The sequence below is a fragment of the Phacochoerus africanus genome, chromosome 1 (assembly GCF_016906955.1).
Source record: "Phacochoerus africanus isolate WHEZ1 chromosome 1, ROS_Pafr_v1, whole genome shotgun sequence".
Taxonomy (NCBI): domain Eukaryota; kingdom Metazoa; phylum Chordata; class Mammalia; order Artiodactyla; family Suidae; genus Phacochoerus; species Phacochoerus africanus.
The window spans coordinates 238,099,340-238,116,581 of NC_062544.1; the positions used below are offsets into that span (position 1 = coordinate 238,099,340).

At 39.3% G+C, this 17,242-nt stretch overlaps 2 protein-coding genes across 7 annotated transcripts in view; one reads left to right on the forward strand and one right to left on the reverse strand.

Moving 5' to 3' along the window:
* Positions 1-232: 232 nt before the first annotated feature.
* On the reverse strand, positions 233-13,313 carry LOC125134296 (putative protein FAM172B). 2 transcript variants are annotated; one of them, XM_047793412.1, is made up of 3 exons: positions 12,925-13,313; positions 12,398-12,491; positions 233-1,635 (listed from the first exon to the last, which is right to left on the reverse strand). In XM_047793412.1, the coding sequence occupies exons 2-3, from the start codon at positions 12,434-12,436 to the stop codon at positions 541-543; spliced, it is 1,134 nt and encodes a 377-aa protein (XP_047649368.1). In that variant the 5' UTR covers positions 12,437-12,491; positions 12,925-13,313; the 3' UTR covers positions 233-540. The 2 variants fall into 2 exon arrangements, with proteins under 2 accessions (XP_047649368.1, XP_047649359.1); XM_047793403.1 differs by having other exon boundaries at positions 12,752-13,313.
* Positions 13,314-13,340: 27 nt separating this feature from the next.
* The window catches only part of SENP7 (SUMO specific peptidase 7), a 157,450-nt gene continuing 153,548 nt past the window's right edge, over positions 13,341-17,242 (forward strand). For all 5 annotated transcript variants that reach the window (XR_007136604.1, XM_047793366.1, XM_047793375.1 and 2 more), the window contains exon 1: positions 13,341-13,542. Coding sequence is in view for 4 of the 5 variants with exons in the window: in XM_047793366.1 (XP_047649322.1) it covers positions 13,503-13,542 (40 nt within the window). In the remaining variant the exon portion in view is untranslated. The remainder of the gene's footprint in view (positions 13,543-17,242) is intronic.

Sequence of the window (17,242 nt, forward strand, 5' to 3'; positions counted from 1 at the left end):
GAATTCCATACAGATAAAGGCAGTGTTGGCTTTGTTTGCCAGTGTGCCCAACACCTAGTATTGACTGGTACATGGTAGATGTTCAAATGTTAGCTGAAGGTATGAGTAAACACATAAGACCAACAAACTTAAATAACCCCCCCACAAACATACAAAGAATGGAGTTTGCTTATGATATTTAATTTTTATGTTTATAATCTTAATATAGCAGTAACATAGAAATCAAGGACTGACTTAATATTTAATTTCTATCAACTATAGTTTTGGTGTCACTCTAAACCATAAGACATTTTTTCAAAAGAAAAGATTCTCTAATTTGAGTAATTGGATTTGACTAGTACTGTAAAATATTCATGACGGTACTCACTGATTCATCAGTAGGCTACAAAAGAGACCATTTTCACTTTTTTAAAAAGGTAACATCATATTTTCAAGCCAGAACATAATACTGCATATGAGCCGGAAGTGTTTTTTTCTTCTAGCACCACATTAGCAAAGTTTCAGTGGGACAAAAAAAAACTTAGATAACAAAAAAGTAACTTAAGTACTTTGCTTTCTTTTTGTGGAGCTTCTAGTGACTATTGGCACTTGAGAGAAATTAATAGCTTCTTTGGCTTTCAAAGCTTTTCTAAAGTATTTAAAAATTGACTGAAGGCTAGAGGAAGGGGCTAAGTTGTGTTTTTCTGTACCAGCAGAAACCATAGGAAACTCCTTTTTCAAAACAGTAGCTGCAGGTTTATCCAAAGGCTTCGGGCTTGTTACCCATTCACGGCAGTGGTGCTTTATCCATGCTAATAACTGAATGTCACTCCCCAGCTGGTGTCCTACATGATGTTCAGAGTCAATAAGTGCAACAGCATATACTTTGTTCATCACTTCCCACTTTCTACGAACAAGCAAGTCCATAAAAACCAAGCCTCCATAACCATGTACAATGAAGGCAACATCCTTGCCTTCAGTCTTTGAAATGAAGGAATCCCAAATGTAAGCCACGTGTTCTTCAGGGGTGTTGCTGCATCTTTTTGGAATGCATTGGAGAGACTGCTGGGGAGATAAAAAGCTCTCAGCCTGAACCATTTTTCTGGAGGAGGACTCAACATTTTGTGTTAAAAGGACTTCCCACTCTTTTTCTGTCGTTAGGTCCACAAAATTGTCATTGGGGTTTAGTACAATTACATCATAATGTGCTTGCAAGGCCATTTGAATACATGGTATCTGACTTCCATGTTGGAGACCATGGTGTATTATTGCCTGCTGACTCCATTGACCAGCTCTAAAGACCCCATGGTCTTGAAGAAGGACAAGAAGAGCAGAATGATGATTTGTTAATGCTCTCTCACTCATGAAAAAGAAGCTTCTTGCTTCCTTATCAGCCTCTCGTGGGATATATACCTTTTGTAATTTGCACACTTTCTCCAAAAGTTCATAAATGTATTGTTCAAGCAAATGGCCAAGGGCCTGGTAGCGCTTGCTATTCTTCTCCAGGACATTTTTATAATAGTTAAACACAAAAGGCCGCTGTGTCTCAGTGTGTCTCAATTCAGATTTTTCATTAAAGTCATATTTAAGTTCCTCTACTAAGTCAGATTGTTCAATAAATTTTTGGAAGCTCAATTCCTGAGTCACGGGTAACCACTGAAAGTAAAAGGCAATAGTATGTCAGTGCCAGAAAAAAATAAAATACACGTTTCATCTTGCTAAATTCTTCCTGTGGGAAATCATGCTAAATTGAGCACTTCATGAAGACATTAACATTTTAACCTATGCTAGAGATTTTAACCCCAAATAATTGTGAATGATGCAAAATAGTGAGAGACTGAATACACTAAGGGACAATAGACAGACCATTTATAAAACTAGAACACTGACCCCACAACCTGCAGCAACTTGCCCAGGAAGCCAATTCCTTAACCTATAATAAACAGCCCAGGAAGTCAGGCTACTAACTATAGTGACAATCTGAGAAGCTAAACAACAACTTCTGTTACAGCTGGCTCCAAGTGGCCAAGACATGATCAGTAACTCAGAGCTTCCCTAATTTTTATCCTTGCTTCCAACTTAGGGCCCACCAGAGAAACCCAAGTACGCACACCTAACCAGTCACACAGGATGCCTCCCTTCTAGTTAGCCTGCACACAGCTTCCTCATGCTAACAGCGTTCAATCAGGACTGCCAGCAGCATTTCCTTTTTTTCCACTATAAAGCTTTCTCACTCCTCTGCCTGCCTTTAAGTCTCTGCCAAAATGCACAGAATAATGGCTGATTCCCTTGCTATAGCAAGCTCAGAATGAATAGACTGCTTTTCTCATTTGGTTGGTCTTTGTTTAAAGATATGGTTATTCTGATCTTTGAGAATTAAAAATGTGGCTGAGAAGTTAACTCAGACTGTTATTCTGGACAGAGACCAAAGGGAAAAGAAAAGACTTCAAAAAGTTAAGTGCCTTGTGCTAAAGCCAAACAACTATTACATAAATGATTAGGTACTAAGGCTGTCTGACTCAAATTCATGAAACAAATACATTAACATTCTCCCTTTCTTTCTCTCTCTCTCTCTTTCTCCCTCTCTTTTCATTTTTTTTTTTCCCTTTTAGGGCCGCAGTTATGGCATATGGAAGTTCCCAGGCTAGGGGTCGAATCAGAGCTACAGCTGTCGGCCTACCCCACAGCCACAGCAACACCAGATCCAAGCTGCATCTGTGACCTATACCAGAGCTCACAGCAAACTACTGAGATCCCCAACCTACTGAGCTGAGGCCAGGGATAGAACCCAAATCCTTATGAGTATTAGTCAGGTTCGGTTCCACCATGCCAAAACAGGAACTCCCTCTCCTTCGTTTCTTAACACTCACACTGGCAACTGCAACCAATTTCCAATAAGGAGCTCTCAAAATGCTTTTCAATGCCACTCAAGCTATTATCAAGGCTTAAGGCAAAATCAAAATGGTGCTTGCTTGCTTTGATTTCTTTTTTTTCACTTTCTGAATCTTATTCTCTGATTCCTATGCCTAACCAGTACTTTATGAAGGTGTTGGTTGTCCAAAGCATCCAACCTATACAGACTTCTATTTTCCATTCTTAAAAACTCTTTTCCTTATATTGTTGCTGATTTCAGGTGCTATTATGTAATTAATATCTCTTCCCAGAGTGTAAATAATATTATCTTTAAAGATAACGTACCTATCCTTTAAAAGAAGAAGCCTCTGGAATTAGATTGATTTAGGTTTAAATTCTAGTCCAAATTTTAAGTTGAACAACTTTCAGCAGGTTTCTTAACCTCTATGAATTTCAGTTTCTACCACTTCTTAGTTAATGCTATCTAAAACAGCAATCTTCATTACTCTCTATCCACTATGCTGCTCTATTTTTCTTCATAGCCTACATCACAATTGTGTATTTAAAAATCAGTAAACAATAAACAGTTGTGTATTTAAAATCATCTGTCTCCCCTCACTAGAATGAAAGTTCTTGAGAACTTTAAGTACATTATCTTAAGTACTCAGAAGAGTGTCTGGCACATATTATATACTTTTTCAATGACTAAGTGCAAAATAGGATAACATTTATTTCACAAGCCTACTGTGAGAATTAACTAATGTAGGTAAAAACCATTATATGCAGTATCTCACACATTGAAGGTTCTATGAAATTAGATAGGATGATCTTCCTTTTTGAGAAATGTGAAATAAACATATATCTCTTGTCCTGCCTTCCTTATTCATTTAACATTGTAATTTTTATCCACATTAATAAACAGTTCTAGGTCATTCATTTTATTAGTTTATAGTGTTCCATTGCTTGAATATGCTGTAATTTGTTCAACCATTTTTCTATTGAAGAACATTTAGATTGTTCCAATTTTCCACTATTATTTAAAAAAAAACTGCAAAAATATTCTCATAGCTATATTTTTGTGCACATATCAAGAGTTTCTCTAGGTAACATACCTAGAAGGATTTCTAGGTCATATCAGCATTTTCCATTTTACCAGATATTGCCAAATTGTTCTCCAAAAAGGAAGGTCTATTTTATAATTTGGCATGGATGAGGAGGCTTGAACAGAAAAGTAGTAATCTCTTAGGTCTAAAAATACTCGGTTTATTCAGGTGCTGTACTGAAAACTGCCTTTTTCTGTACTGAAATAGACCAAATATTTAAAACTCAACAAACTAAACCTAAACCAACAAACTAAAGAAATGTGTTAACTAACTTTTCTTTCAGAGAGTTAAAGAAAACCAGTATTTTCTGGTTGTCACATAATATATGACATTCAAATAATATTTTTCACCTGTGTTAAGGTTTGTGTACCTAGTTGCTTGAGAGACAATTCCAAAGGGGAAAGAGGAGTTCCTGTCGTGGTGGAGTGGAATCTGACTAGGAACCATGAGGTTGCGGGTTCGGTTCCTGGCCTTGCTCAGTGGGTTGGGGATCTGGCGTTGCCGTGAGCTGTGGTGTAGGTTGCAGACGCAGCTCGGATCCCGAGTTGCTGTGGCTCTGGCGTAGGCTGGTGGCTACAGTTCCGATTAGACCCCTAGCCTGGGAACCTCCATATGCTGCAGGAGCGGCCCAAGAAATGGCAAAACGACAAAAACAAAAACCAAAGGGGAAAGAATGGGAGTTTGCAAATTGGGAAAGCAAAATGGCACACATGCATAAAGACAGGTGTAGGTGGGGTGAATAGGAGCAAGGCAGCAGAGAGCATCCTTCAGCATGAAAAGGTAGACAGTTTTCTTTTTCTTTTTTTGCTTTTTAGCCTGCAGTTCCCAGGCTAGGGGCTGAATAGGAGCTACAGCTGTTGGCCTATGCCATAGCCACAGAAAAGCAGGATCTGAGCCATGTCTTCAACTTACACCACAACTCATGGCAATGCCAGATTCTTAACCCACTGAGCAAGGCTAGGTATCAAACCCGAATCCTTATGGTTATTAGTCAGCTTCGCTACCATCGAGCCACAGTGGGAATTCCCAAGGTAGACAATTCCTTAGAATTTATTGTAGTACATTCTGCTTGGCTAATATATTACAACATGTAACTCCTCCCTGAATTCCTATCTAACTGTCTACTTTTCAAATAGCCATCTCAAACTTAACACATCCAAAGCGTTCCCCTTAATCTGCTCTATCTCATAAATCACAACTCCATTCTTTTAGTGTCTCCTGCTACAAACTTCCTTTCTCTCTTTCACACTCCACATTAGATCAATCAAGCAAATCTGATTTTATCTGTTATCTAATCACTTATCACCCATCCACTTCTATTGCCCTAGCCCTAGTACAAATCACTATCAACACTGACCTTCATTATTAAGCCTTCTACCTAATCTCTTTGCATAAATTCTTTTTTTGTGTGTGTGTGTCTTTTACGGCCGCACCTGCATATGGGGGGTTCCCAGGCTAGGGGTCAAATGGAGCTGTAACCTCTGGCCTATGCCAGAGCCACAGCAATGCCAGATCGGAGAAAAGTCTGCGACCTACATCACAGCTCACTGCAATGCCAGATCCTTAACCCACTGACTGATGCCAGGGATCGAACCCGCAACCTCATGGTTCCTAGTCAGATCCGTTTCCCCAGTGCTATGATGGGAACTCCCGTAATCTCTTTGCATAAATTCTTATCTCCTGGCAGTCTGTTTTCCAAATAGCAGCTACAATGATTTTTTCTTTTTTTTGGCCGCATCCCCAGCATGTGGAAGTTCTTGAGCTAAGGATCCAACCTGCACCATAGCAGTGATCTGAGCCATAGCAGTGATAATGCCGGTTCTTTAACCCACTAGGCCACCAGGAAACTTCATAGAATGATCTTTTCAAAACATCTAAATTGGATCTTATACCCCTGTTCAAAGTTCTCACTTGTTTCCCTTCTTACTCAGAATAAAAGCCTAATTTTCTTACCATGGTCTACAAAGTCCCACATGACTCTTAGCGTTCCAATCTCATTTCCCTTCATTTCTCTCACTTGCTTACACACTTAGCTACACTATCTGGCTCTCAGCTCTTTCTCAGGTGTTATTTCCCACCACTCTCTTGCTGCTTACTTCACTCTAGCCACACCTGACCTCTTTGCCTTCAGTTTGTGAAGCAAGCTCCTTTTTAATGGTATCCCCCTTCTATGCCTATAGCTTGGTATACTACTCCTCTAGATATCTATAGGCCTTCACTTCCTTCAAGTTTCTGCCCACTTATTATCTCTCTCCCTTTGTACTTTTTTTGCTGCACCTGTGGCACGCAGAGGTTCCCAGGCCAGAGACTGAACTCTCACCACAGTAGTAACCAGATCTACAGCAGTGACAATGCCAGATCCTTAACCCACTGAGCCACCAGGGAACTCCTGCCCACCTGATATCAGAGAAACTTTGAGCATTCTATCTGAAAGGGCAATCCCCTCTAATTCTTGCTTATTCCCTGTCTATCTAAGAATGCTTCATCTTTCTTTTTCCTTTCTTCCTTCTTGTTCTCTAGTTCTTGGAATAGTGCCTGGTGAATAGTAGGCACTAAAATATTGTTGTTTAAATTTTATGATTTTTGCTAAGGGCCTAAGGAAGTAAAAGGCAACATCCTTCAGCTGTATACAAAGGGAAAAGATGTACACAAAGCTTTTGAAAAATTACAGAGACTTCTACAATCCTAAAGTTTACAAATGTTGATTTACAAATTATTCCTAGAGAATATCTTATTCATCTATATGTTTGTTTTTTCTTTTGCAATCAAGATAGTCCACTAAAATAAAGGAGAGAAGCCAACTGTTTTACATGCTCAGCTTTCTAAAGAATGGGTTGGAATGAGATAGCATAGTTAAAGGATAAGATTGGCAGAACTGCAAGGGATGCTATTGATATTCTTAGCTAATATATTTATTTTATAGAGAAGTGAGCCTTTCAAAAATGAAATAACATGCCCAGGATAACTCAGGCAGCACTACCAGCCTGAGAAAAGATACATTTTTACCAGTGATCTTAAAAATGCATAGTATTTGACTTTTTTTTTTTTTTTTAAGGGCTGCACCCAAGACATATGGAGGTTCCCAGGCTAGGGGTAAAATCTGAGCTGTAGCTGCTGGCCTATGCCACAGCCACAGCAACGCAAGATTAGAGCTGCATCTTCGACCTACACCACAGGTTACTGCAATGCTGGATCCTTAAGCCACCGAACAAGGCCAGGGATTGAACCCTTGTCCTCATGGATGCTAGTCAGATCTGTTAACTGCTGAGCCACGACAGGAACTCCCATAGTATTTGACTTTTTATTCATTCACTAAAAACTTTGTGAGGGTGTTTGTTAGTCACTTAGTTTCCTATATCAAATAATCTAGTCATTTTATGCTGAATGAAATTTAAAAAAAAGAAAATAGTATATAATCACTAATGAGAATTTCAAGTTAGGTCCGTGGTGCAATCACTGTTAAAGCCATGCCTATAGCAAATGTAATTTTAAATTATTTTAAAAATTGTGGTAAAATATACTAAAAAATTTACAGTTTCAATCATTTTTAATGTTCAGTTCAGTGGCACTGAGTACACTCACAATGTTGTGCAATCATTAATGTCATCCATCCCTAGAACATTTTTCACTGTGAAAGTGTAACTCTGAACCCAGTAAGCTATAATTTTTCATTTCCCTTTGCCCCAGCCCTGGCAAACCTTTCTACTTTCTATGAATCTGACAAAAAGAGGGTAAATGGGGCAATAGACTCACAGATGCAAATAATTTTAATTAGTTTATTTCGGTTTTAAGAAACTCCTTCTCTAGGATCATAAAGTGGTTATACTTAACAATATTTTACATTCTTTGCAGATGGTTAGTAAGCTTATATGAAAACATAATTTTACAACCTGAGAAGCTAGAGTCTAACCCCAGGTTACACAATAAACACCCTATTACAGAAATTACAATCCTTTGGTATATTTAAGAAAAAGGTCCTATATTATATTTTATGACATTAAGAAGCACAAAATGAGTGATACCTTACTCAGAAAATAAAAAAACAACTAAAGATTTTTTTCAATGAACGTTTTTAATTATTTATACATTTAGAAAATCAAACTAAAACAAACCCCCCCTGGAAAATATAATTTAAGAATTTCTGTTTTGGGAGTTCCTGTCATGGCACAGCAGAAACGAATATGACTAGGAACCATGAGGTTTCAGGTTTGATCCCTGGCCTCACTTGGTGGGTTAAGGATCCGGCGTTGCCGTGAGCTATGGTGAAGGTCGAAGATGAGGCTCAGATCTGGTGTTGCTATGGCACAGGCTGGCAGCTGCAGCTCCGATTCGACCCCTAGCCTGGGAACCTCCGTTTGCTGTGAGTGCAGCCATAAAAAGCAAAAAAAAAAAAAAAAAGTTTTGCTTTTGGTAAAAAGCAGCACTATTTTTATTTTCCCAGTACAGAAATTCAATTATGAGGGTTTTTTAGAAAAATAATTATGCCTGTATACAATTCCATTTAGTAAGTTGTAGAAAATAACAGAGCTTGTGAAATTGTATATATGTAAAAGATCGAACTAAATCTCTTCCCCCTGTCTACCTCTCCCAGGAAAGAGTAAAGAAGATGAATTTAATCACCTGGGGCAAAGAAAATAGGATACCAGTTATATAAAGAAAAAAAAATGTCACAAATCTTGGCTTTCCCAAATTTGAATATGCAACAGAATCTCCTAGGAAAGTTTCTTAGAAAACTAGTTTAGTGAACTGTTATATAAAGAGAAACATCCTTTGCCAGTCATCCCGGAAGTACCTTCAAGCTCCCTATCCCTTCCTCCAAGAGCAACCGCTCTCTGGACTTTTATGAAAATCAAAGCTTTGTATGTCTTTATGGTTCTATCTCCTAAGTATGCAGCCCTAGGACCTTAGTTTAGTAGTTTATTAATTTATTTAACTTGATATGTCTTCCTGGGAAACTTTTTAATTCTGATAGCTAGATTTTGAATTTACTTTGTCCAATCCCAGATCATATGTTTATTTTATTTTTAATTTTACGGCTGTACTTGGCAGCACATGAAAGTCCCTGAGCTACGGGTCGAATTGGAGCTACACTTGGTGCCTACGTACACAGCCAAGACGCATTTGTGACCTAAGCTGCAGTTTGCAGCAATGCTGATCCTTAACTCACTGAGTAAGGCCAAGGATGAATGTAATCCTCATGTATACTAGCAGGGTTCCTAACCTGCTGTGCCACAACAGGAACTTCACTCAGAGATAAGTGGATACCAAAAAACAAAGGATAAAGAAGATAAAACTACCTAGAGGAGTTCCCGTCGTGGCGCAGTGGTTAACGAATCCGACTAGGAACCATGAGGTTGCGGGTTCCGTCCCTGCCCTTGCTCAGTGGGTTAACGATCCGGCGTTGCCGTGAGCTGTGGTGTAGGTCGCAGACGCGGCTCGGATCCCGCGTTGCTGTGGCTCTGGCGTAGGCTGGTGGCTACAGCTCCGATTTGATCCCTAGCCTGGGAACCTCCATATGCCGCCAGAGTGGCCCAAGAAATGGCAAAAAGACAAAAAACAAAAACAAAAACAAACTACCTAGAGCTTCAATTTTACTAAATAGTTACACAATAAAATTTTTCTTTTAAAATCAACCAAATTAAGGCATAGAAATGCTAAAATAAAAATCACATTTTACCAACTAAAGAAGTTAGTGGTAGGGGGAAGGGATATAATAGGGATTATGTTTTGGGATTAACATATACACACTATTACATACAAAAAAGATAACCAGAGTTCTTGCTGTGGCACAATGGGATTGATGGCTCCTTGGGAGTGCTGGGAAAAAAGATTTGATCCCAGGCCTGGCACAGTGGGTTAAGGATATGGCATTGTTGCAGCTGTGGCTTAGGCTGCAACTGCAGCTGGGATCTGATTCCTGGCCCAGGAATTCCATATGCCACGGGGTGGTCAAAAAAATTAAAAAAATAAAATAGATAACCAACAAGGACCTACTGTACAGCACAGGGAACTATACTCAATATTTCGTAGTAACCTATAAGGGCAAAGAATCTGAAAAAAAAAGTTTTATGCATGTGTAACTGAATCCCTTTGCCGTACACCTACAACCAACTCAACATTGTAAATCAACTATACTTCAATTAAAAAAAAGGAGCCAATCAAAGACTATGCAGCCAAGGAAGTCAGAAAAAAAAAGTATTAGGCTTATAATTTTTCTGTAAAAAATATTTAACTTAAAAAAATAATCAAGTTAGGAGTGTATGTACTGGATACCTTGGGCTGAGCCCCAGAGCCAAATGACAGTTTCGGGAACTTAGGTTAAAAGTTTGTTCTACAGCTCCTGGACAAAAGCCTACCCATCTGCTGCTTAGATACCTCAAGTTATTGCAGTTTTTCATAACTTCTGGGAATAGGCTATTACATTGCAGGGCAGTTAAAATTGCTCGTTGTCTTAAAAAGGAAGACATTCTTGAAACCAAACAACCTATACTCATTTTTTTCATGAATCATGTGTTACTTTATTTATACCTAGAAGAAAAACTGCCTTTACCTAGGAATTGTCAATGTTTTAAAGATAAGATTCAACTACAAATGAAAATGAACCTAATAGCAACATGACACGATGCTCCAAAAATCTTTGCAAAATATAGGCTTTCTGGGAGCCCATGGTAAGGAATTCCAGATTGTTCATTTTAATTGCTAAGAGTTTAGGAAGTCAAGAAGTACCGATTGCCCGGCCAAACCTATTTATACTCACACTTAAAGTTAACTCACTTGTGAAGAGAAAGGGTCTTTTAAATTTTTATTTGTTTATTTATTTTAGGGCTGCACCTGTGGCATATGGAAATTCCCAGGTTAGGGGTGGAATTGGAGCTGTAGCTGCCACCTACAACACAGCCACAGCAACCTGGGATCCAAGCCTTATCTTCCAACTATACCAGAGCTCATGGCAATGCCAGATCCTTAACCCACTGAATGAGGCCAGGGATCAAACCCGAGTCCTCATGGATACTAGTCAGGTTCCTTACTGTTGAGCAATGACGGAAGGGGTCTTTTTTACATTTCATTAAACTCTCTTCAAATATATTGTTAATTAAGGGGTAAAATAAAGGATTGATCAAATTCACACTGCCACCGTTTCTTGAAACTATTAAAAAAAACCACACCCATTGCTAAAAACAACAAAAGATTACTTATCTTATTTAAACACTTTATACACAATTAAAAATTTTTTGTCTTTTTAGGGCTGCACCTGCGGCATATGGAAGTTCCCAGGCTAGGGGTCGCATCAGAGCTACAGCTGCCAGTCGTCAGCACAGCCACAGCAACATTAGATTACTAGCTACATCTGTGATCCAGCCTGTAGCAATGGTGGATCCTTACCCACTGAGCAAAGCCAGGGATTGAACACGCATCCTCATGGATATTGGTTGGGTTTGTTCCTACTAAGCCTCAATGGGAATTCTGTATATACACTTTTAACACAATAAAGAACCATGCTCATTAAGATCAAACCAGTCCATCCTCTCCTCTTATAAAGTACTGGGCTGATGAATTTCTAATCTCAAATAATCTTAAGAGGCTCTATATACACAGTGCAAGGTAAATGTACATAAAAGACGTGACCTGAACTGCAACCAAACATACTAAGCAAATCACTTTTTTTCTTTATTTTAAAATGAGGAAACTTCCACCTGAACATCATAAAACACTATAAAAGACAAAATCATATAATTCATCTTTCTTAAAAGGCAAAGTAAGGTTGTTAAATGACTGACTCCCTCAAAAATAGAAACTGAATTTTTTTTAGTCTTTTAGCTGTTTGCAATACAATCAAATATGCAGCAGAGATTCTTAAAACTAAAACAATAAAAATATTCGTTTAAAAACAAATTACAAATTCTTGAGCTTAAAGGTTATTTATCATCAAATGTGTTATTCAAAACCAGTTCCAATTCAAAGAAAAAAAATGGACTAAGTCCATACAGCAGAAATGCTGTATTTTGTTCAATGACAAATTTAAATGACACATTTGAAAGCCGAGTAATTTAAGTTCTTATTTCATTTCTCATAGGTTCACTTCTTACCGCTAAACTTTAAAACTACTTACTTTTAAGGAAGCTGTCAGATTGGATGGAAATGGATCAGGCCAACTTACAACCTCCCCGTCTCTCAACTCTATTTCCACATTTTGTAATTAATTTGTTTTTTAAAATACTGGCTAAGTCAGTATGATTGGGTTAAATAAGTCAATTAAAAAAGTTGATTTGAGGAAACTAAAAATTCAGATTTTTTTCAGTAAGCAGTGTTTTTATTTGTTAAACAGAAACTTGAGCCTCTAAATGAAATCATTAGAGCGAATTTCCTTCCCGGCAAGCCTGGAAGTATTTCTGCTTTTCAGCCATTCCTGCCCAGTAAAACATTCCCCCCAGCCCAATAGGCATTAGCACCTGGAGTCTTACCTCCACCTCAGCACAGGCCACACAGTAATTCAGATGCATGGCTCAAGAAGGAGCCAGGGCTCTAGTGGTGAGTTGCGCAGGTCCCTTTACCAGCCTAGAAATGGGGGAGGGGGAGCAGATATTAAAACTCTTGTAACATCCCAGTATCGTTTTACCTCTGACTGGAACGCTCTGCTTAATTTTGTTAAACTTATTGTGATGAAAGCTTAAACATAAAAACATTATTCAAATGTGTACATTATAGCTAATAAAACACGTCAATTTTTTAAACTGATGGGCCCTGTGAAAGGATTAAAAAAAAACAGTCTACAAGTACTAGTCGTTGAGTTCACTGAAGGCAGGTTATTTCCTTACCAACTGCAAATGAAAGTTATTTGAACAAATTCATTTACAGCCATCCACTTTCAGGCATCTCAGCATTTTGTTTTAAAAAACTGAGGCCCAGCTCCGCCCCCTCCAGGACTTTAAAAATGATGAGCTTTAAATTTAAAGAGATATTTTCTGTAACTGCGATATTTTCTCCTCACTTAATTTCCACTCCAACTGCTACATCAACAGCTACGCAACTTATTTTTGTGGTGTTAAAATCTTTTTGTTTGAGGAAGCGCCTTGAAGACAAGTATATAGGCGAGGTCCTGAGGAAAGTAATACTGCAAAAAGGGTAATGCTTTATCCTGCTATTCCTGTGGTTCCCTCGCGGGATCCAGCGAAGTGATGAAATTCTTAGTTTCCCCGCTTTAACTGCTAGTCAACCTAGTCTTTAAAGTCAACAACCCCTTACGATCTCGGGCTAAAACCTCGCAAAAAGCCTCAGTTTCCCACAGAGGGAGAGACAGTGAAAAAAGCGCCACCAAACAAACACTTGCGGGTAACCCGCAGAGAAAACAACTCCCAGGAAGTGATTTCCGGATGGAGGTGGGAGGGGAGGCTAATTTCCGGTCTGAGGGCAGGCGACGACTTTTGCGCAAGCGCAATTCGCACTTTCCTGGCTTTTTTTTTTTTTTTTTTTTTCTCCCCTCCGTCTCCCCTCTCCCTCCCTCCCCCAGCCTGAGGGGTCTTGAGGTGACAGCGACTGCAACTGCGACTCCAGCAGTAGGAGGAGAAGATGGACAAGGGGAAGGCCGGGCGACGGCGATCTTCATCCGGTGAGAAAGGGTCGGAGGCGCTAAGCATATTGTCTTCTACCTTGGGCAAATGGAAGGCACAGACGGCGACGGGCGCTGCGGCCGCGAGCTGCGAGAGCTTGGGCTCCGGCGGGGGCGGGGAGGGGAGAGGAGGGAGTGGAGGGCGCGCACAATGGAAGGCTGCCGGGTTTCCCGGGCCCCTGCGAGTCGCGGACCCAATCCAAGCTGTCACCAAAGCCTTGGCCGCTCTTCATACTGTCTACCCTTTCATGTTTCCTTTCCTTTCGCGAGCACCTTGCCTGGGTCTCATCGGCCCACGTATCTTCCCGGTTGGCTTGTCGCTCTCCTGCCACGCCTTCTTCTTAATTCCACCAATGTTTCTGTTTCATTTCGAGCTTCTCAGTGCGCGACCCTGCTTTCCTCTCTTTGATTCTCGACTTGGCCTCTTTCTCACCCCTCACCTCCCGGCAGGTAGAAGCGGTTGCAAAGAAGGAAAGGCGGGGCTTGCTAATTGACACTTCTTTCCTCCTAAATGCTGCCAAGGGTCTCGTCTTTTTGAGCAGGCCCGCTTAATAACCTTTACTTTGCCAGTCTCCCCCTTCTCCCGAAAGTGATTAAAAAGTCGAACAAAGGATTTGAAGCCTTGTTTCGTTGTGTTTTTATTCTCAGCATATTTTCGTTTCTGAAATTGCTTTACGGGTTAGATGACTGTCTTCAGTTTGGGGTACTTCAACTTAGAAACACAAAATTGGAGTTGCAAGACGTAAAGTAGAGCTCCTTCCAGTCAACAAGTTTTTGTTAAAGAACTCATCTATTAAGGTTACCGCAGTTTCTCTGCTAAGTCCCGTGGATCTACCAGAGGAGGAGGGAACAAGGGCTCTTTAATAAGCTTAGAGTCTAATACACCAACATTTGATAAATCATTTATTTCATTTCATTTTCTCATTTCTTACTGTGCTGTCTATTGTTGCATAGGCAGTCTTAACAATTCTAAATTTATTTAGGAGTGCCCTTGTGACAGTGCATTTCAAATGTTTTTTGGCCTTATCCACAAGGGAGAGGGAACAGAGATCTCTGGGACACAGGTTAAAGTAGTTAAAAATCTGTAATTCCTTTTCATAAGCAACCAATGTTACCATTTATGTGTGTGTGTGTGTGTATTCTAGAGATATTCTTTGCCTTTCAAAATTTATGTATTATATATATACATATATACACAAACATGTGTGTATGTCTTCAGTAGATTGGTGTTTGTTTTAATAAACTTTTTTCTTCCTCTAAAACCTTCAAGTAAAATTGACACTTCAGGAAAATGCACAATGCTTATCTGGAGTTATTTGTGGGCTTCCTAACAGAACTTTAGGGATAATCATATCTCAAGTTTAAGATGCATTACATCTTGGCTTAATACAGTTTTTTTGGGGGGAGGGGCAAGATGTTAGGAAGAATTCTGAGTTAGAGGTACAAGGAAGGAAGAATGCAGTAGAAAGAGAGAACAAGACAAAGTCTCAAGTTTCCTCTGTGAAATTGCACTAGGTTTTCCTAAATTCTCTCTTGAACAAGGAAGAACTATAAAAGGTTGCCTAGTGTGTTGCTCAGAACTCTTTTAGTTGCAAGTAGCGGAAATTCAATTCTAGCTGGTTTAAGTCAAACACAAAACAAGTATTTCTGGGAGTTCCCATCATGGCACAGTGGAAACGAATCCGACTAGGAACCATGAGATTGCGGGTTTGATCCCTGGCCTCCATCAGTGGGTTAAGGATCCGGAGTAACCGGGAGCTGTGGTGTAGGTAGCAGGTGTGTTTGGGATACTGCGTTGCTGTGGCTGTGGTGTAGGCCAGCAGCTGTAGCTCCAATTAGACCTCTAGCCTGGGAACCTCCATATGCTGTGGGTGTGGCCCTTAAAAAACAAAAAAAGTATTTCTGCCCTCACATAATTCATAAACTGTAAGGGTTGGCTAGATTTTGTCATGGCCGTATCTGCTTTAGGCCCTGATTCTTAAGGTGTGATCTGGGGACCGGACCTTTAGGTTTCCTGAGACACTTTTGGGTTTGTGAGGTCAAACTTTTTCATAATTTTAAGACGTTTCCTTCTCCTCTTATTCTCCCACTATGTACTGTAGAGTTTTCCAGAGGCTGCATGGCATGTATTACAAGAAATTAAATTCAGAAGCATATAGAGGAAATCATTTATTTACCCAGACATTAAAGATTTGCAAAAAGTAAAATAATGCCGTTCTTCTCAATTGTTTGAAAATAGTTATTTAAAATAGTTATGTTAACATGCAATGTGATTATTGTTTTTTAATGAATTAATAAAGAAAAATTCTATAAGTAGAACCATAAGAACTCTGAATACCCTACTTTTCTGGAATATGGCCACAAATCAGGAATGAAGCATAAAACACCTCTGAACATGGGAGGAAAAATCACAAAATTAGAATGCTGAAGTTGACTCATGAGAAACTTCTGAAGTCTTTATATTATATTTAACCTATATGTTTAAATTACTTATAACCCCAGTAAAGATGAATGTCTTACTTCTGGGTTGGTAGCATATCAAAGCAATGAATTGGATAGGGTTACGAAAAAAATGCTTGGCACCAAAGACAGATCTAGTGACAGCTCAATGAAATAATAATTAAATGCATGGGTCATTCCTGGGAGATGACCATGAGAAACGTTTAACAACCACCACAACGAAAATATAACAGATAAATTGGAGTCAAAGATCATAATTTTCAAATGAATTTTTGAATTGAAACAACAAAGTTGAAGTAAATTTCAGGTTATCAACTGTTCAGGCAATATCCTTTGAAATCTGTGTTCATTCTTATATGCAGTTAAGGATGCATGTGTTTTTTAGTACTTAGGTACTAAAAACAGTGTGCTAAGAACTTTATACACACTATAATTCTTTTAGAAGCCTTCTGAGGTGGTTTCTATTTCTTTCTTTCTTTTTTTTTTGTCTCTTTGTCTTTTTTGTTGTTGTTGTTGTTGCTATTCTTGGGCCGCTCCCGGGGCATATGGAGGTTCCCAGGCTAGGGGTTGAATTGGAGCTGTAGCCACCGGCCTACGCCAGAGCCACAGCAACGCGGGATCCGAGCCGCGTCTGCAACCTACACCACAGCTCACGGCAACGCCGGATGGTTAACCGGCATTGTAACCCACTGAGCAAGGGCAGGGACTGAACCCGAAACCTCGTGGTTCCTAGTCGGATTCGTTAACCACTGCTCCATGACGGGAACTCCGGTTTTTATTTCTGATTGATAGATGAGGAGCCTGAAATTTAGGGAGGGTAAGCAACTGTTAGCAATAAAATAAAGAGGTAGAGCCAGGATTCAAAACCTGGTCTTTCGGATTACAAAATATATAATTTTAACCTCTTTCACTGTCATATGATGTTAGTGAGCCTCACTTGGGAGAAAACATGTTTCATGGACAAATGTGACAACTGTGGTTATAAAAAAAATTTATTTACTGCAGGATTTTTTCAGAGCTTTTGCTGTGCTGCTATACATTTTGCTTCTCCAAGAGAGTGACTGAACATGCAGTGTTTTTCAAACTTAGTTTTGAAACTCTCCCCTCCTCCCCTAGTTTCTTCTTGAGGATTTAGTGTCCTATGATAACACTTTTCTTTTTTCAGTACGCCCAGGGAATGTCTGCATATTTTGCATTAAGTCTAATGAATCATAACTGAATTTCAAAATCAGAATCTACA